Source organism: Anser anser, assembly GCF_964211835.1.
Source record: "Anser anser genome assembly, chromosome: 5".
NCBI lineage: Eukaryota > Metazoa > Chordata > Aves > Anseriformes > Anatidae > Anser > Anser anser.
In genome coordinates this window covers 27,316,098-27,343,020 of record NC_139725.1, presented here as the reverse complement: position 1 = coordinate 27,343,020, position 26,923 = coordinate 27,316,098, and the positions used below count along the sequence as shown (strand labels likewise).

The following is a 26,923-nucleotide window of genomic DNA, read 5'->3' as shown; positions in this document are numbered from 1 at the left end:
AAAATTCTGTACCACTTTTTAAAGAATAAAATGTGAGTTATCCTACTGCTTTGACCAAAAGTTAAGCTACTGAACTCTCACTGAAAAATATATAGTTTTAAGCTTTGAGGTAGTCAAAATTTGCTGGCCAACATCCTAGTGAGCTGAGTAATTCTGTAGGCACTGAATAGGTATGGAAAGAACATAATCAATGTTATACTAATGGTTACTGGCACAAAAGGAAAGGTGATTTACCAATAGCTTTCTTTCATACTGGCATGTAGGTATACCAAAGCACTGTAAGTGATGCTTTTTTGGATACCACAGAATCCATGGAAATATGATGGAGAAGACTAGGAAGACACTTTTAAATGAGTATACTGATAATTTTACCTTAAAGGAGAATAATTTATGTATCAGTCATATTTAGTTCTGTTCAAGCACTTCTTTATATATGGTTATGCTGTGTGTGACTTCGTTAGCTGAAATACCACTGTTCAGATAACAAAGGGTCTTGAGGTCTCTTAACTGAACAATCACTAAAGAAATCTTGTTCACACACAATTAATAAGAAAACACACATCAATCTGATAATGTTTCCTCAGGTTGTTGTATGTAGCTCTAGATTCTGGAAAGGACCTTACAGGAATGGAAACATTTGAGATAGGATATTAACAGTATCACAACTTGCAAATAACTTTACATTCAACACCACACAGCTGACAAAAGACTTAGTCTTCTTAAATAAGAAGTACATCAGGGAAGAGATGAGTCTGTTAAGGGCCTAATCTCCCCTATTTCTTTGACCAAGAAAAATGTAACTACCAGGATGACTTTGCTCACTGGAAAATGGAAAAAGTACCCTTTAGTTCAGGACAGCATCTGATGTCTCATACAAGATACAAGTTGGTTTTGCTTCTTGCAAAAATAAGGTATTTCTTGATCTTCCTTGGGTACAGAGGCACATTAAAAAAAAATGCAGACCAGCTTGAGAAGTATTATATTGATTGAAAGCAACAATCACCTCACAGAATGATGGTGGAAGATTAATACCAAGATATGACTACACTTTTACTGTAGAAAAATTAATTTGACATGAAATTTAAAGGAGAACATATATCCAAACTTGCTTACAGTCTATTACCTTATTTTGCAGAGGACAAAAAAAATAAAAAAAGTTTCTTGCCTCCACAGGCATATCAATTACAGGAAGCAAGAAGGTTTGAGTTTTCTTCTGTTAGAAGGCACTTAGCATGAGAGAATTTTCCAGGCGAGGGGGCAACAAAAGATTTAGAGCCTTTGAATGTGAATGAAACACTTTGAAAGGAGAATAAAAGTGACAGGCAATTATGGAGGTTCTTTGGAGCTGCTGAGCAGAAAGCTGGAAAAAAAAAAAAAACAACTAAACCTCACAGGTTAACTATTGCAAAATTCTTCCCTGAATATAGAGGAAGAATCTACATACTGCTTTCACAAGAAGCAAAATGGGACTCTGGTGTGACAGAATCCCATAACCAATGCTGGCATGGCAAATGAAGAGAGTATCATTGTGTGTGTAAGTCTCTTAATAAGAAAATACTTAATGACTCTGGCACACAAAGAATTTCCGTGATCAGCCGCGCTGCTGAGAAGAACTGAAGGGAATGGGCACCCACTGCCCTCTTGTGACTATGCATGCTGTAAATGAGATTACACCTTTTACAAGGCATCCAATGTAGTTTATTCTTCAAGAATAAGGTTACCTTAAAGAAAAATACTCTGTCAGTCATGCATACTTTCTAGGACTGCTCTATTAAATAATGCAAAATGCTCACAGAATCACTGACAACATACTGAATAAAGATCATATTTGCTTAAATAAAATTTTAATGTTGAAAAAGTTGAATAAAATAACGGGGAAACATCTTTGGGATTTCCTTGCATTTTCTACAGCTGCAAGGATTATAATTACTTCATAACTTATGATTTTTTGTTATTCTGGATTTCCTACAAGGATCTCTTTTATCATTCATGAGTAACACCATCACATGAAAACACAAATTAAAACCACGATCCTGCTTACTACAACCACTAGTGGGCATGTACAGAAATCCACATCCTTTGTAGATTGACTACTTTTTCTCAGAAAAGCAAGTATTGTCGTAAAAGAAAGTATTTATAATTACCACATTGACAGGAAGGTTAAAAAAAAAAAACAAAAAAAAACAACCACCACCACCACCATCAACAACAAGAAAAAAAACAGGATAGACTAAAACTGTTATGCAACTAATATTCATTCTACAAATAACTAATAATTGAAACAAACAAACAAGCAAACAAAAAACATTACCTTTCTTTTCAAGAGACCTAAACGTGCTGATTTAGCATCCTGCGCTTTATAAGTCAACCATAAAGCACTGGCCACATGTTGAACAAAACAGACTGAATCACCGTACTTTATTTCTGGGACTCCCATTCCATCAATATCACGTTTAAGAGTGGAATCCTGTTTTTCTTTTAGCTCCTAGGAACGTAAAATGAAAGTTCATGAAACAAGATAACCCATTGAATTCTACACTGAACAACATTCCAAAATTATGAACTCTGTCAAATTAGTCAGTATCTAACTGATTAAATATCATTTCAAATTTGAAGTAACAGCATTTTCACTGAAATATCAAGTAAAAATCATTACTGTGTAAATATTTATTAAAAAAGATAAATGCTTAAACTGAACTAAATAATTAACCTAACCTAATCAGTCACTAATCGTTGATTTAATTAAGGTCTCAGTTTAGTAGAGTCTGAAGAACTTTATATTATTAAATTTTTCAAATTTTAGCTTAAAAATTAAGAAGAAAAATGTGCAGAAACATATTTTGAAATGTAATTAAAATATTTTTATGCTAGATGATTTTTTGCTTATAACTATTGTATGCAGATAAAAACTTCACTTGGAATGATGCTTCTATATTTCAACAACCAGCAAAGAAAAAATATTACCTTTGCAAATCTGTAACGTGGTTTTACATTTATTTTATTTATTAATTTATTTATTATTTTTTAAATTTATTTTATTTTTCTACGTTTATCATCTTTGTAAGAGGAAAGGGATTCTTTCAAATCTCCATTAAAGCCACTTCAATGCTTGGCTAGAACACCCAGTACAGTTTGTAAGCCCAAGTTTATAAAGAAAGTACATTTTTTTACAATAAAAAAGTTTTCCTTTCAAAACTGAACTCAGCAGGAAATTCTATAATAGCAAATTAGGGATGTGCATGAATGTTTGTGGTTAAACAAAAAAATAAGTAATTAGATTATTTTTTTCCCATTATTCCAAGTCCTCTGATGGACAGAAGTGTAAATTGTTGCTAATTTGTTCCGAAGTAAACAAAACATGTTAGACATTGATATATAGTTTACATTATTGTATGTATAACAGGTTTTCTTATTTCATTATAGTTCAGTGAATGTTTAACATCTGTGGAGTAAAAAGAAATTCTATCATAACCACGCTAATCCACTTCCATTTAAATGGAATTTAGCTGGCATATTTCAACAATATTTTAGCGGAAACAGACAGTATTATAATGCCAAGATGAAGTAGAATGAAATTACAATACATTCCTTGGGGATACCATTACAATATCAAGACAATGTGGAAATTATGTCACATCACGTTTATATGGACTATACTACCACATACACATAAAGATGAACCCTTTCAATACACATGTACAGTAAGGTCATTAAGTAATGAAGAAAACAAGAAAACAGCACAAATTCATTAACTGTCAACAATTAATTACGTAGCTTTACATAGCCCCCTGAAGATTAAAGCATTTTTCTCTGTGTCAAAAATCAAGCAATATCAATTAAGCTACTGTTTTTTTAAAGAAAAAGTGATATTGATTCTGAGAGGAGAGGAGGGGAGGGGAGGGGAGGGGAAGGGAGGGGAGGGGATTTTTCAAATTTCAGAATGTTTTTAGGGGTATGAAGGCACTTTAAGCAATAGAGCATAAATTTCTCTTCCTGATGTTTTGTTCTTTGTGCTCTGTCCAGTTTCTCTAGGATTTTAGCCAAGTCATTTGATAGCAGTGTGCAAAGAGAGGGAATGTTTTCTAATAGCCAAAGTATAGTCATAAAAAGATCAATGGGAGTGGAGAGGAATAAAAAAGAATAAAAGTAAGAATTCTTAACTTGATATTTGTACCTATCTTAGCAGCAAAACTCCCAACCTTTTTCTCCTTCAAAGCCCTCTCTTCACAGCCTATTATGTGTCTAACTCCCTGAAGCCATGAATGAATCAAGGTGAAAAAAAAATAAAATCAAATTGAGGGTCTGGAAGATGTCAAAGGAAAAATAGCAACAGCAACAGAAGAAAAAAAAGAACAAATTAACTTGGGGGCAAAGCTGACAAAAATATGCAATGTTCACAAGTAACTTAATATACTAGAAGAAAGACATGATTCAGAAAATGGAAGAATTCCTACTGATGGCAAGTAAGGAATGGCAGTATGAATGGGACAAAGAAATAAAACTCAGCTTTACAATGATTTTTCAAGAGTGTTCTTGAAAAAGCATAGTAAGGAAAGCGTCCTTGATACTTCAAGGGCTTCTTTACCTACTCCTAAAAATGGTTAGACAACCTGACAGCTGAACTCTTACTAAGACTGACCTATGCTCTCAAGTTCAAATTGTATCAAATTATTGCACATTATTATTGTGTTAAAAGTACTGCCATAGGCAGAACCTATTTAACAAAAGTAAAAGACATAAAGTCAACAAGTATAAGAGGACTGATACACTGACCTTAAAGTGAACCTGTCTTGCTGGTATGTTTACTATAATTTGTATACCCTACTGTATACGTTTCTGCACACCAGTAGCCAAGAAAAGAAAAGAAAAAGGGTAATTTTAGTTTTACCTTCTCCTTTCTTCTCCCATATCAAATAAGTAGAAAAAGTAGTTTAATACAGTATTTGAAAGATTGCAACTTTTTAGTGTACTCAGATGAATAGCTGAATGTTGTAAAATTTATCTGGAATGCATAATATTTTAAGACGACTTTAAAATATTATACCTTTAACATTGAGAAATATATGTAACTATATGCAACAAAGATAATGGAGACATAAAGACAAATTTGTATGGTAACTACATCCATGTGGAGGACCAAACAAACTCATTTCCTGAGTGATATGTCTTCTTGACAGAGTATTACAAAATCTTAGCAGTTTTTAACTACTCACTTCAGAAAAGAAAACTGAGGACCCTCCTTTTTATTTCTGGGAAGCAATGTTTTTTGTGACTGGAAGACTCAACAGGCTTATCAATTCCAAGGAGAAGTTTATGCTTTAAAATGATACAACTTTACTACCATTTTAACACAAATTATGTAAAAACATTCATAACTTACGTGCTTACTTGGAAATGATAACTGTAAAATTTGAACTTACAAATAAATAATTGAACATTTAGCAACTACAGTATGTGAAGGACTCTATAATACTTATCATCTTGTTTCAAAAACTAACTAAATTTATGATAACTACTAAACTATTACGACATCCTAATGCCATCTTGAGCCCCTAAGATAGCTACATGTTGGCAGTAATATTAAAATGATATCAAATCCTTCTGCATGAGTCATCTGTGACTTTTGAATGTGTTAGAATGTTACTTACTCAGACTACACAAATAATTTCTTCATTGTCAGTTGTATATATAATCATGGAAATAAAATATGAAATGTCAAATATTAATTCTGGGCTATGACAGCTTTCAAAGAAACAAACATTTTTAAATATGCTCTTGTTCTTCACTTTGTTTATTCTCAAAGAAATTTAAAGCAGAATCAAGGTTCTGCTCAACAGAGTACACTGAGCCAAGTACTGTGCTGGAATGAGAACATCCCATTTCAAAACAGGATTCCATCTGGTGTATGGAAACTGCTCTCCGTGGTCACAAAGCATTACACTGTTAACTGTTGCCCTACAATATAAAGGTTGACATTTTAAAAGTTTGTCAAAAACAAAGCTCATATTAAAGCCAACAACAGGCATAATTTTGTTGTGTTTTTTTTTTTTTAATTTAGTTGGCAGTAATTTGCAGTAAACAGACACGTATTTCATATGCTATTTTCATTCAAATTGGCACCATAAACCAGTATGTTCTCTCAATGTCTCTTTACTGTATTCTTTCACTTTTTTAAAAAGCTCCATTTTACTCTTATTTATGTAAGGATGGAAAACTCTAATTTAAATTTATAATTTAAAGTATCTATTCTGATTTCCAGTGCTGTCTGACAAAAGGAAACAAAACAGTGAAAGTAGGTATTTTATGAATGCTATCATCAAAGGTTTTGAAAAGCAAGGAAAACAAGACTGCTGAAGTAGTATAAAAAATACTGAAGATAAAGGTACACCGTTTCAGCAGGAGGGTCTCTATAGCAACTGTTGAAAAAATGAGACTTTAAGGTATGTGTTAAAAAATCCTGGGAAGCCTTGGTATTTGGTATACTCCACTTAGCTCTGCCTATAAGCAAGGAGAATCTCTCTTTTTCTATAAAATCTCTTTTGCTGGCTTCCAAAAAGAAAGAATGGGGAAATAAAATATTTCCTTTTGAATACTGCACAGCAATGTATATTCTGAGCGATCTGGTCTGAATTCAGCGTTAAAACCTACTTGGAAGAGAATCACAGAATGGCCGTGGTTGAAAGGAGTCTGAAGATCATGTAGTCCAACCCCCAAGGTTGGACTGGATGACTTCCAAGGTCCCTTCCAACCTGAGTTATTCTATAATTCTAAAGGGCAAACAGCCAGGTATTCCAGCGCATTTAAGGATCTGTACACAGCTGGCTAGGAAGTTATTAGTTATCTTGAAATGTCCTTTAATTCATGTCATATTTGCTCTAAAATGACCTTAAAGGAGGCTATAGCAAGGTGGGAATCTCTCTCTTCTCCCAAGCACTAAATGATAAGAGGAAATGGCCTTAAGTTGCGCCAGGGGAGGTTTAGGACAGATATTAGGAAAAATTTATTCACTGAAAGAGTTGTGAAGTATTGGAACAGGCTACCCAAGGAAGCAGTTGAGTCACCGTCCCTGGAGGTATTCAAAAAAGGTGTAGATGGGGTGCTTAGTGGTATGGTGGACCTGACAGTGCTAGGTTAAAGGTTGGACCAGATGATCTGAGAGGTTTTTCCAATCTAAATGATTTTATGATTTTATGATTCTATCATATTAAGGTACAGCCACATGAAAATACTTCTTGATTGAGGTAATGAACAAGAGAAAACTGTGACAAATGTTTACAAAGAATAATGTACAGAAATTAAAAGATAATCACACTTGCATATATCCAATATAACCATTAGTTCTAAGTTTTTTCCCCCTCAATCTATATGTAATCAGCACTAATTTCTTTAGGTTGGCTCTAAAAGTCAATTCCTTCCTACAGCCCAGATCAATCCTTGGGGCCTAGTCACATCCAAAACTTCACCCTTCTCTCTTCAGGAAGAGTTTTAACCATGCTGTTATCACTGTTTGTTTCTCCCATCTTTGGGAACACTAATGTCTCTATCAACTGGCCAGTGAAATTCTCAGCTGCCTGAGAGTAAACAATTACTCATATTCTTGCCTCAGGCAAAAGCAGATTATCACCTATTGTGAGATACTCTTTTCTATATAGGACAGCAAAAATCTTAAGATGACGAGACACTGAATTATTTCACATAAAAATGTAAATTAGCAACCATATTATGTACAAACGCTATAGAAGGGATGAATGCATTACACAGTCATTACTGACTTCTGCATAATTAATTACTACTGTGCATCACATCAGTCATTTTGGGGATTGTAACGAATTTCACAAATATGCCTTTGAGGCACAACAAGAGTAAGAAAATATATGTTATTTTTTAGTCAGTATAAGAGAAATGATTTATTATATGTTTAAGTATTTATGTGGATGCATATATAAACATAATATATATATACTTTATACATTTATAACATATAGTTTAAAATATTAAGCCAGTGTCCAATTAGGCAGTGAGTACATTAAAACAATTTGAATACACTGTTAAACTAGTAGCTGTGGCATTCCTGGCACACACACCTTTATTAACAGGGTGTCCTGATTCAACAAAAACTGGAAAAAATTACAGCTGTAATAAACGTCCCTGCACAACATCATACATACAACCTACACTGCGTAGCCTTTACACTGCAGGAATAACCCAACATTTATTTGGTGAGCTTCTAGCTATCTAAGACACATTTCCTGATAATTTTTCAATTATTTTGACTGCTTAAAATAAGAATTCTTGGCATACTGTATGCAGTCACGCTAATGAAATAAACATGATTATTTTAAAATGTTAAAATGGAGTATTTGTTTTATTATACTATCTGTCAAGACCCTTAATGATAGATTTTATGTCACACACATCTAACTTCGGAGATTCTCTTTCACCACCTCTCATGGACCATACAGTATTCAAAATCACATAGAACATTTATCTTCTCATATCCAATCAAAGCCATCTATTGTAGCAGCTACAACAACTATTTGTAAGTAATATGAAAAAATGAAAGCATGTAAAAAAATTTCATCTTTGTTATAAAAACCTTTCACTTTCCGGAAAAAAAAGTTATTAACTTTACCAACCTACATATTCATTCTTCATCCCCTCTCTTTTGTACTTTTTTTTTTTTTTCAGCTGGAAATGATGAAATGAAATGATGAAAAAGCGAGTAAAATGCAATTAGCAGCTCACTAAGTTGCACAGTTTGAAAACATAACATTTAGAAATCACTGACTACTTTTTGCTTGCAATTCACCTATCAGCACACTGCATAAAGAATAAATAGGGCAGAATTTTGCCCAACTGAACTGAACTGAATTCATTTCAGCTGTGACAGAACTGAAATGAATGACAGTCTAATGAGAATCTGTCCAACTAAAATGATTCTATGACTACAGAGTCTATGAATTCCATTCTATGAATTCTATGAGTTTCATTTATATTAAATTCACTGTATCTTGTACTGTATTAGCTTTCAATTTATTTTTTTTTAACCTGTCAATAATTTAGTTTACTCTAGAATTTATCTGTCAGTCCTACTGCTCTTCAAGGAAATCTTTACTACTCTCAGTTCAGGGTGTTTACCTTTGCAATTAAATGCATAATCCCTGTCAATTGCTTCAATTTAAAAATTACAAATAATTTATAAAATCATTGAACCAACTCAGATCTAGTATTTGGGTACTCCATATTTATGACAAATTTGCATTAACGTCATTTACCTTTGATGCTCTAAAACAGAAGGCAGTAGATGTTGTATCTGACTTTTCTCTGTCTAACATTACAAGTCCTTCATCATCATTCAGAGCCAAGTACATTCCTGTTGTAATATGTCGAAGACGGAAAGGTTGTCCCCATTTGATGTTACTTCCACTCCAACTAAACATATGAGACATCAAGGAAAAATCTTAATAAAATAAAATAAGGTAAACAAAACTGAAGTGTATTCTGGGCTCTAAAGGACTTTCAGAAAATAGAATACTATATAGAAAATCCTTCCTGCTTTTGATTTAAATACTTGCAACAAAACAGATGCAAAACTGGTAATATGTTTGCAAATAGAACCTTGGAGAGGAGCAATCACTTTAATTTTCTTGTTTCTCTACCCTCTCCCTGTTTTATTAGGATATTACATACAGTGTCTATAAAAAAAAAAACCTACACGCTTTCTGAAAAATAAGAAAGTGTCTATAAAATAAAGAAAAGATATTACTGTTTTGATTTCCACACATGCTTCTAAAATTCCAAGTAAAAATAAAAGGTTTTACTTTTGGCCTTGAGTAATGTCTCAAGCGGAAGCACCTCATAGGCAACACTATTTTTAACATGGGAAACAGACAAGAGAAAGCCTTAAAATACTGACATTGCCTGTATAATTGTATCATGGTAGATTGTTTTTTATTACTGACAATGAGCGGGCTAACAGTTATCATATAGCAGGACAAATATAGAGAATTATAAATATAAATAATATAAATAAATTATAAAATTAATTATAAATATAAATAATATAAATTAACTATATAAATATAGAGAAATATAAAAAAATCTATCAATCCCGTTTTGGGGACTGTTCAGTCTGGAGAAGAGGCTCGGGGTGGGGGGATATTAACATGTATAAATATCTGAAGAAAGGGTGCAAAGAAGACCAAGCCAGGCTCTTTTCAGTGTTGACCACAAGAGACAATAGGCACAAACTGAAACACAGGAGGTTCCGTCTAAACATCAGGAAGCACTTTACTGTGTGGGTGATTGAGCACTGGAACAGGTTGTCCAGAGGGGTTATGGAGTCTTCCTCCTTGGGGATATTCAAAAGCCACCTGGATGTTTCCTGGGAAACCTGCTCTAAGTGCTCCAAGTGGGGTTGGACCAAATGACCAGAGGTTCCTTCCAACCTTAACGACTTCACAATTCTGTGAAATTGCTGTTAATGTAGCAAGGGTTACTGACAAATTCAAAAAATGTCTGTACCTTATTCGAAGTGGTTCTACTCTCCACAAAGACCTTGCTCGAACTCCAGCTCCTCCAGTTTCATAAAGTACTTTCCTATGGGCAAATTCAGAAGATCATCCTCTTGTCTTTGTTTGTAATACTTGGTTTATACAATTTACTCCTCTGTAAACTGTCTAGGACTCACTTTTCCCTAGCTAAAGACGGAGATGAATGGAGAGAAGATTCCTACTCATCAGTGAGAGCGCTATACACAATCCAAATGTCCCAGGTAAATTAGGAATTAAGGCTATTTACATTAATTTACTCTCTCTGAAGTTGATGAAATGCTTTGCCTTCAAAATGGAATTGATAAAACACTGCCTTCAAAGTGGTTGAGAATCTTCTTTTCTTCCTTAGTCATAAAAATGTGTAATTCATATAGTTTCCAAGAGATTAATCTAAATTACTAATGCTCTTAAATACAAACATAATGTTAAAACTAATCATTTACGTTTCCATACATTAATAATAATCTGCATGAATACTACATTGGCAATGTCATTGCTAGTATTACTTCTAACATTCTAACTAAAAGACAAAAATGGTGATAAGAATACAAAAACACTGAATTACAATCCTTACAAAATAAATACTACATACTAAATCCTATACTAGGTTTTAAGAAATCTGGATAAATAGAAAACATGAAATAAACAGATTCAGCCTTTAACATAATCTCATTTACTTGAACTTTTGGCAGTGGGTCAGTGTTATGTTTTAGTGTTGAAACTTAACATTCTACTTAATCATCAAATACAATCTATGGCAAATATATTCTGCAACAATAAAAAATAGGAAATAAACTTTTAATCAAATACTTTAGTTACAACAATAGATTTGAAAGTTTGATGTGTGTTTACATATCTTAGTATATTTTAAGAATTCCTTAACTAAGCAAGTTTAATTTCTTCAGCACTTAACTTGGTGGAATTCATTCTATGCACTATGATCAATAGATTGAATAAAAATAACTTGGAAATAATAATAATTCCTGAGAGTTTAGCTGTAATATTAAAAATATATATACAATTTCGTACGATGTCTTTTTTAGACTTCTTTAGACTGAGATGTCTTATAGACTTAAATCAAATAAAGTATTCTTTTGAAAGTGAAAAGGAAAGAAAATTAAAATCTTTGAAAAGTCTGACATATAACTTGGGAGTGAAGTTTCAGCAGAAGACGCATCTGCTTAATCTTTCCTTATTATGATTTCTGGCATTTCAAAAAAGAATTCACAAAATACAGTGAGAAACTGATATAACATGATTGCCAGTCTTGTAAAGGGCAACTCAACCACAACAAATTCTGGAAAGGAATTTAAGCAATAAATGTATGTTTTTAGGCTACTATCAGCAACATTACTGCTTTTAGAAAACTCTGTTAGAGTGGAGGCATTGCTTTCACAATATGATTGCCAAGCAGTCCTCCATATTTTACTAAATAATGGTTTATTGCACTGTCATTCTACAATAAACTGAAACATTCTGTTACTGGTAGCAAATGCTCAGCAGAAGCTCTAACTGAATAGAAAATCTGTTCACACTGAAAACTAGTATTAGGGGATTACACTATCCCTTTTTTGCTACGCCTGTTTCTTCATTTCAAAGAATATGTGACAGTATCTATGTGTAAACTGTAAGTGTGGAAACAGCTCTCCAGGCAAACAACAATAAGAAAAGAATTTTCTTAATAATTGTAATATAATGCAGCACATTGTTTCATAATTCAAGCAAGACAGAAGGGTTCATACATACAAGCAGAATTATTCTAGGTGCAGAACAAATTGATTCACTAGCTTCTTTCTGGAACTGCAATAAACTTTCGAAAGGGTTCTTCAATTTTTCTTAGGCAGCCTTTTTTTCTATTTGTAAACTTTTCTGTTCATATATTTATTCACTGATACCTAAGGGTGAACCTTTCAGCAATCAGATTACTTGATTCATGCTTATTCCTAAATGTTTTCATCTATTTCTAACAATAAATTTTGTTGTAGCTTTGTCAGAGGTAATAATGGCAATTCATAAAACCTGTTCTGCCCTTTCTCAAATGAGAGAAAGGGCGTGGAAAGATGAAAAAGACAGTTCCAACATTCCTTGCTTAATTAAAACAATCGTAATAGACCACAAACCATAAAGGTGGTTAAACTGAAAAAAAAAAAAAAAGGATAATGTAGAATTAAAAATTACCGTTATCATAACTTGGTTAAGGTTAAGAATTTTCAAATTCTAATTTGGTGATTCAGAAAGTATTTTGTTTACACTTCAGAGAGTAAAAAATAAACAAACATCTGTTTCTAATAGTACAGTAGAGAAAGGTTTTCAATATTAAGCAAAAGTTCTCTGTGCCCTGCATTTCAGGACAAGACCTATAGTATTATCCATTTCATTATCCATTAAGGAGGTTACACAAATTCTGGTGCCTGGATTACAATTATTACTGAAATAATATGAAAATCTTTCTTACATATATTTAAGTCCTGTGAATAGGACTAATCCACTTTAGCATATAGGGAAGCTGGACCTTCTATTGTGATTATTTATCTAAAAAAATGCGAAGCAAGGGAATTTAAAATCTGCTTTTCTGATATGGCAAACTTCTCTGAATACTGTATGTGCATACATAAAAATATCACAGCAGTCTGTTCTAAATAAAAGTACTATTCTGAAATGCAGAATTTTAACTGGGTTTCAGATTGACATTTTTTTTTCCTTTTTCAATAGTTACCAGGAAATAAAAATCTGCCTAGCATTATTCTCATGCAACTATTGGACACGGAACTCAATTTGTGAAATGAAACCTGTGTTTTTTTCTTATCTGAGCAAGTGTTTCTACAACCTTTCATCTAGTGAGAACACTGGTATATCTGATACTCTGCTTCTTGATTAACACCAATATATTGGAAGAATCCATATATTAAAACAAAGTAAATTTGAGTATGACAAACCATTTGCATACAGTATCTTTGTAAGAATATGGACTTGTAGATCTGCATCTGTGCATTATGTAGGAGTCACATTTAAGAACAAGTATGCAATTTCAAAAATTTCAAAATGACTGCATGATAACAGTAAGAATATAAATTTATAAATCTCTCATTGTAAAGGTATTAGCATTTCTTATACATCTCATCCTCCATGTTCCTGATACTCTAAAAGCTAAACACAAGAAAACAACATAAACTAGCAATCAATTCATCTTAATTTCCAAACTCAACACTGAATACATAATAACTGCCTGGAGTTTTTCTTTTCAACTTTTGCTCTAGATCCTCTTTGGTCCCATTTGCCTCACTGATGTTACTCTTATGATGGCTGACTCTAATGACATTTTCCCTAGACAAGTTCAAAATTAATAATTCATTTCCATTCTGACATCTTCCATTTCTTCTTGGCTCAACTCAACCACGCCTCCTCTGTATCCTGACTCAGCTACCATCAATATTCCTCTGTTCACTTATTATACTTCTTAAATTCATATATTGTTTAATTACTCTAACTCTTTTTCGGCTTTTTCTATCTGAATCACTATAGTATCCTTAGTGGCCTCATCTTATGCTAACAAAACTGCAAGTAGAAAATTTCTGGTTTTTTTCATAACAGCATCCACATAACATTTTCTTCAGCTTCTCCTTCATCCCATCCATCTCTTCATCTTATTCTGATTTTTTTTTGCAAAACCTTCCTTTCTGATGTATAATAAGACCATCCCTTGCATTTTTACTTGGCCTACAAAAAAAAGGGTTACTTTGCAGAGGACTGTCCCTATGTGAATTGTAAGAATTATTCTTTAAAGAAACCTACAGAAAATTAAATATCTCTTCTATGAAAAGAGAAATAATCAATGTTGCATAACTTAGGCAGCTTATTTAATAGTATTACTGGAATGCACGGAAATAATTACACAAAGAGATGAAATTAAAGAACACTGTTTTCTAACAGCTCTCTCTCTCTCTTATTCCTAGAGCTCTTTGTTTGCTTTTCATGTATTAATTTGTTTTTGTATAATATAAATTTGATTCCTACAACTATGATCCAGTACAAACTTGGCCTTATGTCTATTACACAGCTCACAAATTCAAAAGGATAGAATGAGTCCAAATCAATTTGAGCACACTACATCATTACTGAACACTATAAAATGATCAATTGAGCATTCACGGTATCCTCTTATTTTAGGATATATAAGGAATAGGATATATACGAATATAACTACATAGATTTAATTCAGAAAAATAAACAATTTTAATTTTACCCTTTTATTTACGTTGTTTTCAAAAAATGGAAACAGGTCTTCCATTAAGGCAGTAACAGCACACACCAAGAAAAACAGTAAGAGCAAAAGGACTTTACAATTATTTTTGATTTTTTAGCTATATCTGACTTGTGGATAAATTACATCAGAAGCAACATACAGTATTTTTGAGCATATTGAAAAGGCTTGGCACCTATTCTAATCTCATTAAGACTGGGTGATCAAAATATTAGTCTGAATATGACATTGATGTATCCATAACCTAGCATTTTCACTAGTGTTATGCTTTTATACTAGGGGTGCACAATTAACATTTTACACTCAGTGCAAACTTTCTACCTTTTTTGTACATATACATAGGAAGAGAGAAGAAGCATAAAAAAATCATCTGCAAATGAAGTCCTCTAACATTCAGTTTGGGTGTGGAGACCTTTTTTACTTGACAGAAATGCAAAATTGGAAAATTTAGCTGAGAAGTTTACTTAACTTGTCATTTGTGTTACCATATTACCTAAAGCATAAGTGATTTGCCACAACAGGTACAGAGAACTTGTTTCTTCAATATGATCTTTAATGTTGTTTTTTGTATATCAAAATGATTAGTTTGCTGTGTTTTTGATTATCAGCAAAATGTTAAGTCAAATCCTAGTAATAATAAATCATCACTATATATTGAAGTTGTAGTTTGAAGTTTAATACAAAAGAGATTTTATACAATTTAATTATCTTACTGTATTAATCAAATGTGATTAATAAGCGCAGTACCTTGTAAAAATGTGCAATATATAAAATATTAAAGATATTTGAGAGTCTGAGCCTTCAGAGATTTTCCTTGGGTGTGTTTTTTTTTCTTCTATTACCATTTTCCCCACTAATGTTTGTTTACCTCAGCTTATAGTAGTACACATTAAAGATAAACAACATAACAAGCTGCAATCTTGGTGGAATTCAACTACTTCAATTTCAGCAATACAGGAACTTATGACTGATTTTCTATTTAGCAGGTCTCTCAACATCTTGTAACTATGTCACTGCCTAATTGAAGATAACTATCAAGAGAGTTTAACCTATTTAACTCATCTAATCTCAAATTCAACTGTCAATCAACAATCTACACTTTTTTTTTGAGAGAAGAAAGTGTATAAAAATGCATCACTACTCACTTCTGCTGTGAATCATTCTGATCTGTAGATGGAATTGTCAAACACTCATCATGGCCATGGAAAAAACGTACTACATGCCCACCAAGAAGATACCCTGCAGAAGAATCACATTCCCTCATTAGTTTAAATATTGCCCATATAAAAATATCACCATCAAAAAAATAACAATAAAAAAAAGACCTGGTTCCTAGGTGAAATCTGTCTTCAAAATTTTCATTTTTCAGTGAAATAAAACAAATAGAACAAACTTGAATAGCAAAAGAATATTATTTTTTGTATTTTTTTCAGTTAGAAATATTTCTTCTGTAAATGCAAATAACAAGAAAGCAATTTCTTAACATTTAAAAATCAAATTAGAATTCTGGGACAGGAAAGGAAAATGAAAAAATCTACAACAATTACTGTTTTGAAAATTGAATCGTTTAAGTCAAATCAAACATATAACACCACAGCTTCCTCCCCCTTAATAAAATTAAAATGTTGACAATACAAAATAATTTGGTGAGTTCGTGAGGTTGTTCTGACATTTATAACTTGTGTCAGAATCAAAACTGCACAGCAGTAGCTGGAGATAGAGGACAGAACAACACTTACCAGTTCTGAAAATTAAGCTTAATGGAAGCTAACTTTCCAAGCCATTTAACACAAAGACTATAGGTCAAAATGAGGCACTTTGCCTCAGAGAAAAAAAAGAGAAATAATGGTGTAGGAGGAGAATGATTCATCAGACCCCAGTCCAAACTGTTCTGACCTTCTAAGTGAAACTAATGCCCTTTAAAAGAACAAATATTTAAAGGAGGAAGGATAGAATGAAACTTTTATATTGTGATGTCGATTCAACAGAAATTTGTAAATTAGAAAAATGGTTACTGGCAATTATCCTGTTGCCAATTAATACAAGGGTCAAAGTAAAGAAAGAACGTGAAGAAACTATGCTTCCCTGATATCTATGTTCCATCACAAGTATTTCAAAAATAACAAAAAGTCTGTTATGTGACTTGCAGCTCAAGTGTAGGCTCAGGAAAATCCACTTTCTCAAAGTCTGCCCATTCAAACTGAGCTAGGCTGCTAAGTTTAAGATATGATCACCCTTCATTTAGGTCATTTTGAGAAGTATATATACAGCTAACATAAAAAGTTGGGAAAAAACTGACACACAGAAAACCCACCTCTATGCTTACCCCACTCTATCCCTTTTTTTTTATTAATTACGTGATTTTGGATTATGTGACCAATAGCTACTGGGCTATACGGTACTAGGGTTCCAAGACCAGCACAAAGGGCCATCAAGATGATTAAGAGACTGAAGCATCTCTCCTAAGAAGAAAGGCTGAGATAGCTTGGCCTCTTTGACCTGGAGAAGAAAAGGCTCACAGGATCTCATCAATGAATAAAGATACCTGAGGCAAGAGTGTAAAGATGACTGAGCCAGTGGTATAAAGGTGACAGAGACAGTGTAAAGATGACAGTGTTGGGACAAGAGGCAATGGGCACAAACTGAAATACAGGCAAATCCATCTGAACATCAGGAAACACTTCGTCACTGTGCGGGTGACTGAGCACTCACACAGGTTGTCCAGAGAAGTTGTGGAGTCTCCATCTTTGGAGATATTCAAAAGCTACCTGGACAAGGGCCTGGACAAGCTGCTTTAGGTGGCCCTGCTTGAGTAGGTATTGGATCAGATGGTCTCCAGAGGTCCCCTCCAACCTCAACCATTCTGTGATTATGTACACACAAAATTTTGCTGACAAATCCCTACTATTACAAAGATCTGAAATATGCCACTGATCTTCCATGATCTCTCTGTGTAGCGCATTATGTTTGTCTTCCATTACAAGTTTTTAATTTTATTGTAGGATGGCTTTTCTGTTTGCTTGGTTTTGTTTTGCCCTGGGAAACCTGAGAACACAGAGACTTTTCCAGGGTTAACCTCTGTTCTATTTACGATCCATGGTGGCAAGGGACCAGACGACCATTTATAAATACATGGATTCAGCATAATACACTTCTCACAGTGGAAAGCTACGTATTACAAGCCAAATCCATGTCTCATATGCTCTTAAAATGAAAACCTACAAACACTGAGACAAACTTCTTATAGGCCTATACACAGGTATACTGTGGTATTCTGTACTATGCCTTACAACCTAAGGAAAGAAAATCCAACGTTATTTAAAACCATTTGGGCTTAGAAGGTCCTCACTATAATTCAGATAACTGTGGTGACAGTTACTCTTTAGCACTGGGGTATTTTATGTCTGTCAAGACTTAGTATAGCAATATGGGAATGCAATATACTAAATGTCTTTTCAAGGTCCCTTATAGTTCCATTTTCCCTATGATCCTGTACATTATTATATCATAAGTGATTAGTTTGAGGATTTTAGCCAAGTGATACAGAATGAACCTGACTTAGACATTTACCATTCATGAATGTGGAAAGCTGATAGTTTGAACAGAGAACAGCAGAGGTAAAGTACAATGTTTGTTATCATCATGTCACTAATATGATTTCTGCAATTTAAAGCTACACTAGCTCCTCTGCCCTTAGAGTATAAGGCATATCATAACCTCGAACAATTTTTCTGTGCTAGTCCTTAGACTATCTGGATGGGAAAATGCCAATATTCCAAATTTACAGTGTGCATGCAAAAGTAAGAGGGTAGTATAGAAGTCATTTTGACTTTTTAAACCAGATTTGATAACAAATCTGTTTGGGCCTTTCATATCACTGTTGAATTAATGTTTTATTTCTCAAAAACTAACTATTCATTTTTATCTTTTCAATTTTTATTTTATTTACTTCAAAATTGTGCTTGGATGAACTTATATATTGGTTTCTTTCAGAAACTGTTTCAATGACCTTCAGAATTGATCCTTTACTTTTCCCTGTTACTTCAGGAATCTCTTAGGAATGCTTCACATATTTTCTTATGGCTAAAAGTTAGAAAGAATATTAAAAAAAAAAAGTACTGATTTTTCTATGTCTTATGCTGTGCATATTATTTTGATCTAGTTTTGCTGAAAATCCACTATTCTCTGTGTTACTTAGTATTATAAACTCCCTGAGAATATTCAGACTTGGATGACTTTTCTGCAAGTTTGCACCAGTCTGTCTTAGTGACAGAGCATGGCACTGAAATAAAGAGTAACATTGACTGAATGAGCTTTTCATTACAGAACAAGGTGTTTCTCAAACAGAATAAGGTGATGTTTTTCAAACATGATCGAGAAACGCAGTCAAGCACCAAGAGAATAATCTTGCCCATGTGGTGTGGGATTTAAGGCTGATTAAGAGGACATATTTAGATAGCTCATTTTCAGTGGCTATTAGAGAAAGACACTAAGGAAGCATGGCTGTAAGATCCAGAAAGGATATTGAGGAGGTATCTTTAAAAAACACGATGAGAAGTTTGAAAATAGGAACTATGAGAAACTTGTTTTCCATTTTGCATGTACCTTATCTTTCTTATCTTCTCTCATGATACATGGTATTTGAAAATCATCTACAAAATTTTAGTTTACTGTCTTTAGTTATTCTGTAGACCCTATTCCCTGGTATTAAACTGAAGTCTATAAACTCATGAGTTGATCTCTTGGTCCTCATTTTTCATGCAGGTTTTTATGCTTTGTAAATGCAGAGTTACCTTATTTATTTTAGCTTTTCTTCAGTTAATTCAGCTGAAGTATCTGTATTTTCCCATTTTCCCTTCCATTACTTTTCTCTCCTATGCTCATTTTCTGTACTTTAACAAGCTCTTCAGATTGATGTTCTAAGGTGCTTTTTTCATTCAGTCTTTATGAAAAATGATACAAAGTCATCTAAACTATATAATCTTCTAAATAAATAAACCACCAAACCTTCTGTAATATTGCTTCCTGAGCATGTAGGATGTACATTCCAAAGCGTCTGCATAAAGGAGGCATCCACCTGAATACTTCCATTTGACATGGAGAGATTCACAGATTCACAGATTTTTCTAGGTTGGAAGAGACCTCAAGATCATCGAGTCCAACCTCCGACCTAACACTAAGTACTCCACTAAACCATATCCCCAAGCTCTACATCTAAACGTCTTTTAAAGACCTCCAGGGATGGTGACTCCACCACCTCCCTGGGCAGCCCGTTCCAATGCTTAATAACCCTTTCGGTAAAGAAGTACTTCCTAACATCCAACCTAAAACTCCCCTGTCGCAACTTTAGCCCATTCCCCCTCGTCCTGTCACCAGGCATGTGGGAGAATAGACCAACCCCCACCTCTCTACAGCCTCCTTTCAGATAACTGTAGAGAGCGATGAGGTCGCCCCTGAGCCTCCTCTTCTCCAGGCTGAACAAGCCCAGCTCCCTCAGCCGCTCCTCGTAAGACTTGTTCTCCAGACCCCTCACCAGCTTGGTCGCCCTTCTCTGGACTCGCTCGAGCACGTCCATGTCCTTCCTGTAGCGAGGGGCCCAAAACTGAACACAGTACTCGAGGTGCGGCCTCACCAGAGCCGAGTACAGGGGCACAATCACTTCCCTCGACCTGCTGGCCACACTGCTTCTTATACAGGCCAGGATGCCGTTGGCCTTCTTGGCCACCTGGGCACACTGCTGGCTCATATTCAGCCGACTATCCACCAATACTCCCAGGTCCTTCTCGGCCAGGCAGCTTTCCAGCCACTCATCTCCCAGCCTGTAGCTCTGCTTGGGGTTGTTGCAGCCCAGGTGCAGGACCCGGCACTTGGCCTTGTTGAACTTCATGCAGTTGACCTCAGCCCATCGCTCCAGCCTATGCAGATCCTCCTGCATTACTTTTCTCTCCTATGCTCATTTTCTGTACTTTAACAAGCTCTTCAGATTGATGTTCTAAGGTGCTTTTTTCATTCAGTCTTTATGAAAAATGATACAAAGTCATCTAAACTATATAATCTTCTAAATAAATAAACCACCAAACCTTCTGTAATATTGCTTCCTGAGCATGTAGGATGTACATTCCAAAGCGTCTGCATAAAGGAGGCATCCACCTGAATACTTCCATTTGACATGGAGAGATGCTAAAACAAGAAGACAGTAACAGGAAACAGTGAAATCTGTGCTTAAAAAATATTGAATATATTCCTTTCCCAACCAGACAGGAATACATAATAAGTAGAAATACATAATAAAGTAGAAATACATACATTCTTTAAAAATTACTAGCAACCGTTTTAAAATGATCTCTTTTCTAAAACCTTATCAGCACATTACAGCTGCAGCTTAGACATCTTCCACAGTTTACAGAAATACAAACTTCCCAAGATTCAGAATGCAGAAGGATAAAAGCATGCAAACAATCTTGCTCTATGGGAAAGAAAACCTTTCACTGAGAAAAAAATAAATGCATTAAATCTAGGCATCATTTTTCTATATCAGAAAAAAAATTCACTTGTAAGAATCCCAACACCTTTCCCCAGCAGTCTGTATTTTCCCACCATGTGGTTCACTTGCTAAATAAACAAACCTACCAGGTATCTTTCAGAAGACACACTGACCAGGATAAGATCATCACCTATTCGAACTTTTTCTCCTTCTGACCTTTGTTTAGATGCAGGGTGTATTGTCCACCAGCATGCTTCACCTAAAAGACAGAGATATTTTATCAAGGGTATATAAAACAGACAGTTCCCAAGAAATATGAGGATATTTTTGTACAGCACTGACATAACATAATAAAGAATCGTGTCTTATAAGACATTCACTTTATAAAGCCACCTCATTCCCTTTTTCAATGCATTAATATTTTCCCTTTTTTCTTGAAACTTTCTGGCAACAGATCTTTGCAATCACTGAAACTGGTATTTCCTGTTGCATGTTTTGTTAAGCTACTAACCACTTACAAAACAAAGCAAAATCCCTACTTCAATTCTCTCACAGCCAGTAAATTGCTGCGCAGTACCTTGGTCTCAATTATCACCTTTTCTGTCTTCTTTTGCTTAATGTTCATATTTCTATTCAAAATCTCCTGTATCGCTTCCACTCTATGCTACAATTATGTTGCAGAATTGAAACAAATACTCCGTAACTGTACAATATTGCTGCACTACAAACATCAGTTCTGGAAGCAGTTCCATTAGCACTACAAACAATACAATTACACAATAGCCAAGTCTAAACTGACAATTACAGAGCTTTTCCTATACATTAAATATAAGATTCCAGATTTTTTTGTGTACGCACACACACACTTTCTGGGAAGATTACCTAATTTGTTCCACAGTTTCACATATCTCAGTGTTAAGACCCTGATGCAAAAAGTTGAATACAGCTTTCTCAATGGGTAATGCAAATTGGGAGAAAATTAAACAAAGTTGGTAACATAATACAAAGTGCAAAAAGCTATTTAATCAACTTATAAATTTCATGTAAAACCTTCTTAAAATAAACTTTGAAGATTATAAAAATAATTATAAAGAATAATAAACGAAAGTTACATCCCATTACCAATAAAGGTATCTGACAACTACAGGCACACATTAAAAACTTCATGGGCACAAGCAGACACATGCACAATAACTTTGAAAAAAAAAACAACAGTGGAATTACGAAGATGGGTTTCACTGGAACTATTTTCAGAGTGAGAGAACACAGATTCCTTACAAAGACACTTTTACATTCTTATGCAAAGTCAGTTCAGTTAATTTACTGAAAGCCATAAATACTGACCAGTTATCATTACTGACAGTCATCATTTACTTTCAGTTAGTTCTAATTTACACATAAACATTACATTCACAAGCTTACAGTAACATTAATTACAATGCCTCTTCTAAAACCAGACATGTGAGACGTTTTCCTTCAAAAATAACTTGCCATACCTGCTGCATTTTCTCTCAGCCCCACATCAAATGCAAGTTTATCTGTCTGGGATCTTGATGACGTTAAACAAGTCAAATACTGCAAAACAGTGAAGTTATTGAAAACAAAAATCAACACAAAAATTAACACACATGCCAAATTAATACTACATTCACATTACCCCATCTTACTATCAGCCTGTGCTTTTTTTTTTTTTAATTAAAGAAGTTAAGCATGGTGTTATTTGTAAATAAGCTTTCTCTGACTTCCTTAAAACATCCAAATCCTTTTTCAATTTGCACATATTTGTGTTGTGCAATAGAACTCTTCCATTTCAAAGTTTCACAGAGTTTATGAGATAGGAACAGGCAAACATCTTATTATAGCCTTGCTGTAATAAGTTTGCAGTGTGAGAACATATCAAGCATACCAAAGGGCAGTAATAATACAAACAACTCTGGTAAGTCAAGACAATCACAATTTTTATGGTTCATAAACAAAAGTAACAGAGATTAAAGACTAATGTAGAGTCTTCTAGTACAAGAAAAATGAGGGAGAACACTTTCTTCACCTCTAACCTCTTCAACCTCTATTAGTTATACTTGCATGGGCAGTATAAGTCAGAGATCCAAAACAGTTAAAATTTTCCAGTTGAACAACACAGTGAAACAACATTTATACAAGCTAGCACATTTTTGAACACAGGCTCTGGCAACTATGCTAATCTAAAAGGAACAACTAATCTTGTGAAATATGATGGAAAATCAACACATATCATGACAAATTCATTTGTAATAGCAGCAACCTGCTAACAGAATGATCATTGAAATGGATTCCTGAAGGACACAATTAATTGATAAAGGAGCTTTTCAGCTAAATTTCTGAGTGAAATAGATTTGAACAATCTGAATTTAAAACATAAGGGCCACTTCCATGGCACTGAGAAACCATAAGCTATTCATTATTTTTTTTTTAATCTAGTGTAGAAAAGGATTTATAAAGAACAGTTCTGAATTCATATATTTATTTTGATTTCAAAAACATTTACTTATGAGTTCTGTGCTACCGATTACTGTGCAAGTGCTCTTTTGCTTACCATTTCACTGAATGAATGTCGAAGTAGTATAGCATGACCATATAGCAGGGTTCTGTGACCACCTTGAGCAGCCTACAGAACATGACAGAAAAGGTCAGAACTCCAATGCACTGTATGCACTACAATCAGATTTATATAACAATGTGAAGAGTTATTACAGTTTAAGTATTAAGTAACAATATTCAAGCAAATTATCAAATGCATATGCTGGGCAAAAATCATAATAATGAAGTAGTAACAACACCACCTAAATATCTGTCAATAAAATAAATGATCTTGGCCACAGACTGTTATTGTGACCTAATTTTTATTACAATTAAATAAAAACACAACATTTTTAAAAAGTATTTGAAATGAAACAAGGTAATACTTACCTTTTTTATAAACTTCTCGGAGGCATTAAAAAATATAAAAAATAAGTATATGTACACACAAATAAATTACAATCTGAAAGAAGAAAAACACACCTACTGCCCAAAGTAGTTTAAGTATATACGAAGGACATCTACTTGCTAGGATTAGTGCAAGCATTTATTAGATTCATTACAGCAACTGCATCCATGATGTCAACCAAGCATGATTATTAATTTTTGCACTCTACAGGTACCTTAAAAGAGGCTGTAGAGAGGTGGGGGTTGGTCTATTCTCCCACGTGCCTGGTGACAGGACGAGGGGGAATGGGCTAAAGTTGCGCCAGGGGAGGTTTAGGTTGGATATTAGGAAGAACTTCTTTACTGAAAGGGTTGTTAGGCATTGGAATGGGCTGCCCAGGGAGGTGGTTGAGTCGCCATCCCTGGAGGTCTTTAAAAGACGTTTAGATGTTGAGCTTAGTGATATGGTTTAGTGAAGGACTTGTTAGTGTTAGGTCAGAGGTTGGACTCGGTGATCTTGGAGGTCTCTTCCAACCTAGATGATTCTGTGATTCTGTGATTCAAATATGGAAATTTATGACAAGATCAGAGAGGGCAAAACTGGATTTCCCATATGATTCCTTTAGTCAGAGAATTTAATACACATCTTCTGAGACTTTCTCAATCACCAGAAGAAAATAAATTGGAAGAATCTTAAAAAGAAAGTTACCTACTGAAAAACAGACATCAAGCTTTATAGGCTTTCAAGTCTGCCTCTCTCAGCCTTTTTCTTCATCTACATCTTATCTGCTAATTATTTATAAGTAACAAGCCAATTCAAATTTGAATAAGTAACATGACCAAAAGATTAATTTACCAATTTATTGTGGTGTTTTCCACTGAAACTAAGATTTATTTTTTTTTAGATCCACAATCTCAGATTGTATGAAGCAAGACTTTAGGAATGTGATCTCTAAATTTTGCACAACCAAAGACTAATGTTAATACTAATACTACTATGGTGGCTAACATTATATTTCATTTTTCATCTCTCAGTCCAGATCATAACATTTGTGTGAGCTAAGTCCTGAGTAATAATGAAAGGTCAAACATCAGGATCCTGGATAGCAAGTTAGAAAGTACTGATTTAAGAATGTTTAACGTCTCACACAATTTCTAGGTTGCTCACACATACACACAGAATTTTTATTTTTATTTTTCATTAGAAAATCATTTACTGTTCTTGTTTCAGGTCTATTTATGTAATCATTAAATACGAAAGATGATTCCACAAAATATAACTAGAGAACATTAATTGTCTCTAGTATGTTACATGCTAGAAAGAACTGCTTTTGAAGTCAGTTCTTTTCCTAGGATTCATGTAAAGGGGACCAATATAATTAAAGGTAGTTTCTGGAACTCAAACAATGTTTATACATGTGTAGACAAATGATTTTGCACTCTGTGGAGAAGACATTAGTTAAATTATTAATTAGTATTAGAAGCTGTATTCAACTCGTGTTCTACAGAACCCTAACTTACAAGATATCAGGCTGAAGAAACTATTATAATCTTTAGCTCAATTTATAGAATGTTTAATACTAATTCAAAGGAATAAAGCTGAAATGCTATTTATCCAAACAGAAGCAATAAAAATCAAGAAGCAGTTCAGCAGAGGTCTTTTATTACAACTGCAATAAAATAAAGAAAATCTCATGTCTACTCTTTGTTTTTCTTTTTTTAGCTAATCACAAAGATGTTAGGAAATGAGGATTTGTGACCTGGTCATCATGAAACTTAAGTTTAAAGCTGTTAACAGTTAATACAATCTTATGTAATTTATGCAGTTAATCGAGAGATTTCTCAGAATTATATGGTAAAGTACATATTCTGTTTCACTATGTGAAGCATATAATTATATAAAATTTCTTAGTATATCCTACAGCAAACTAAGAATCTGGACTCCTGGAGAATAACTTGTGGACCCTCACAGAAAATGTATTAGATTACTGGGGAAAAAAATGGAGCTAAATATACGATAGTTACTGCTGGTCATTCAGAGAACACATAATAGTTTGGGATGTCATTACAGAAGACTGATCAGAAATTAATAACAGCAAAACCATCTGTAATTACAAGTAGGTTATTAGAGAAAAATTTCTCATCAATTTGTAACAAATATACACATACCAAGTTAAGGAAATAAAATGTCTCATGCTATTTTTTACTGAAAGCTTTTAAATGAATCACTTGTAAGGCCAACTCAAAATTAAACATATAAATAAATCAAAAAAGCTATGTTTTTTCTCCAGAAAATCTGAAACTAAAAACAAAACTTTATTCCAAACTAAATTTAATATGGAAAGCAAACCTTTCAATGCAATGATAAACAGGTGGAACCAATAAAAGTTTAGCACTCATTATGAGAGGCCAACCTTTATCCTTAGCAATGCCTTTGTATTGAAAACAGAATGCAAATTAACATTTTAAGATATTCATTCCTACATTACATGCTGTCATTTTTCCCTACATTCCCTAAATTATGACCTGACAGCAAATTGTACTATTCATTCAGAAATAACTTTTTTCTGAGATCTGTTTTAGAAATTGCTTATTACCATATCAATTTGCTTTCCCTGTGCTAAACATAGTGCCTTATAATACAAAATATTTAACTTGACTGATATTTATGATATATGTCTC

The 26,923-nt window shown here is 33.7% G+C and overlaps 1 protein-coding gene across 3 annotated transcripts in view; it reads right to left on the bottom strand.

The window, feature by feature from the left end:
- Positions 1-26,923, bottom strand: part of RYR3 (ryanodine receptor 3) — a 243,301-nt gene that overhangs the window by 149,928 nt on the left and 66,450 nt on the right. For 2 of the 3 annotated variants that reach the window (XM_083839379.1, XM_083839380.1), the window contains exons 1-5: positions 19,822-19,917; positions 15,960-16,053; positions 10,525-10,599; positions 9,276-9,432; positions 2,312-2,485 (exon numbers count right to left, since the gene is read on the bottom strand). In XM_083839379.1, the coding sequence (XP_083695505.1) occupies positions 2,312-2,485; positions 9,276-9,432; positions 10,525-10,599; positions 15,960-16,053; positions 19,822-19,912 (591 nt within the window). In that variant the 5' untranslated portion in view covers positions 19,913-19,917. Of the gene's footprint in view, positions 1-2,311; positions 2,486-9,275; positions 9,433-10,524; positions 10,600-15,959; positions 16,054-19,821; positions 19,918-20,894; positions 20,995-21,444; positions 21,558-22,794; positions 22,874-23,870; positions 23,943-26,923 lie in introns of those variants that run through there. The other variant, XM_083839378.1, reaches the window with a different exon arrangement.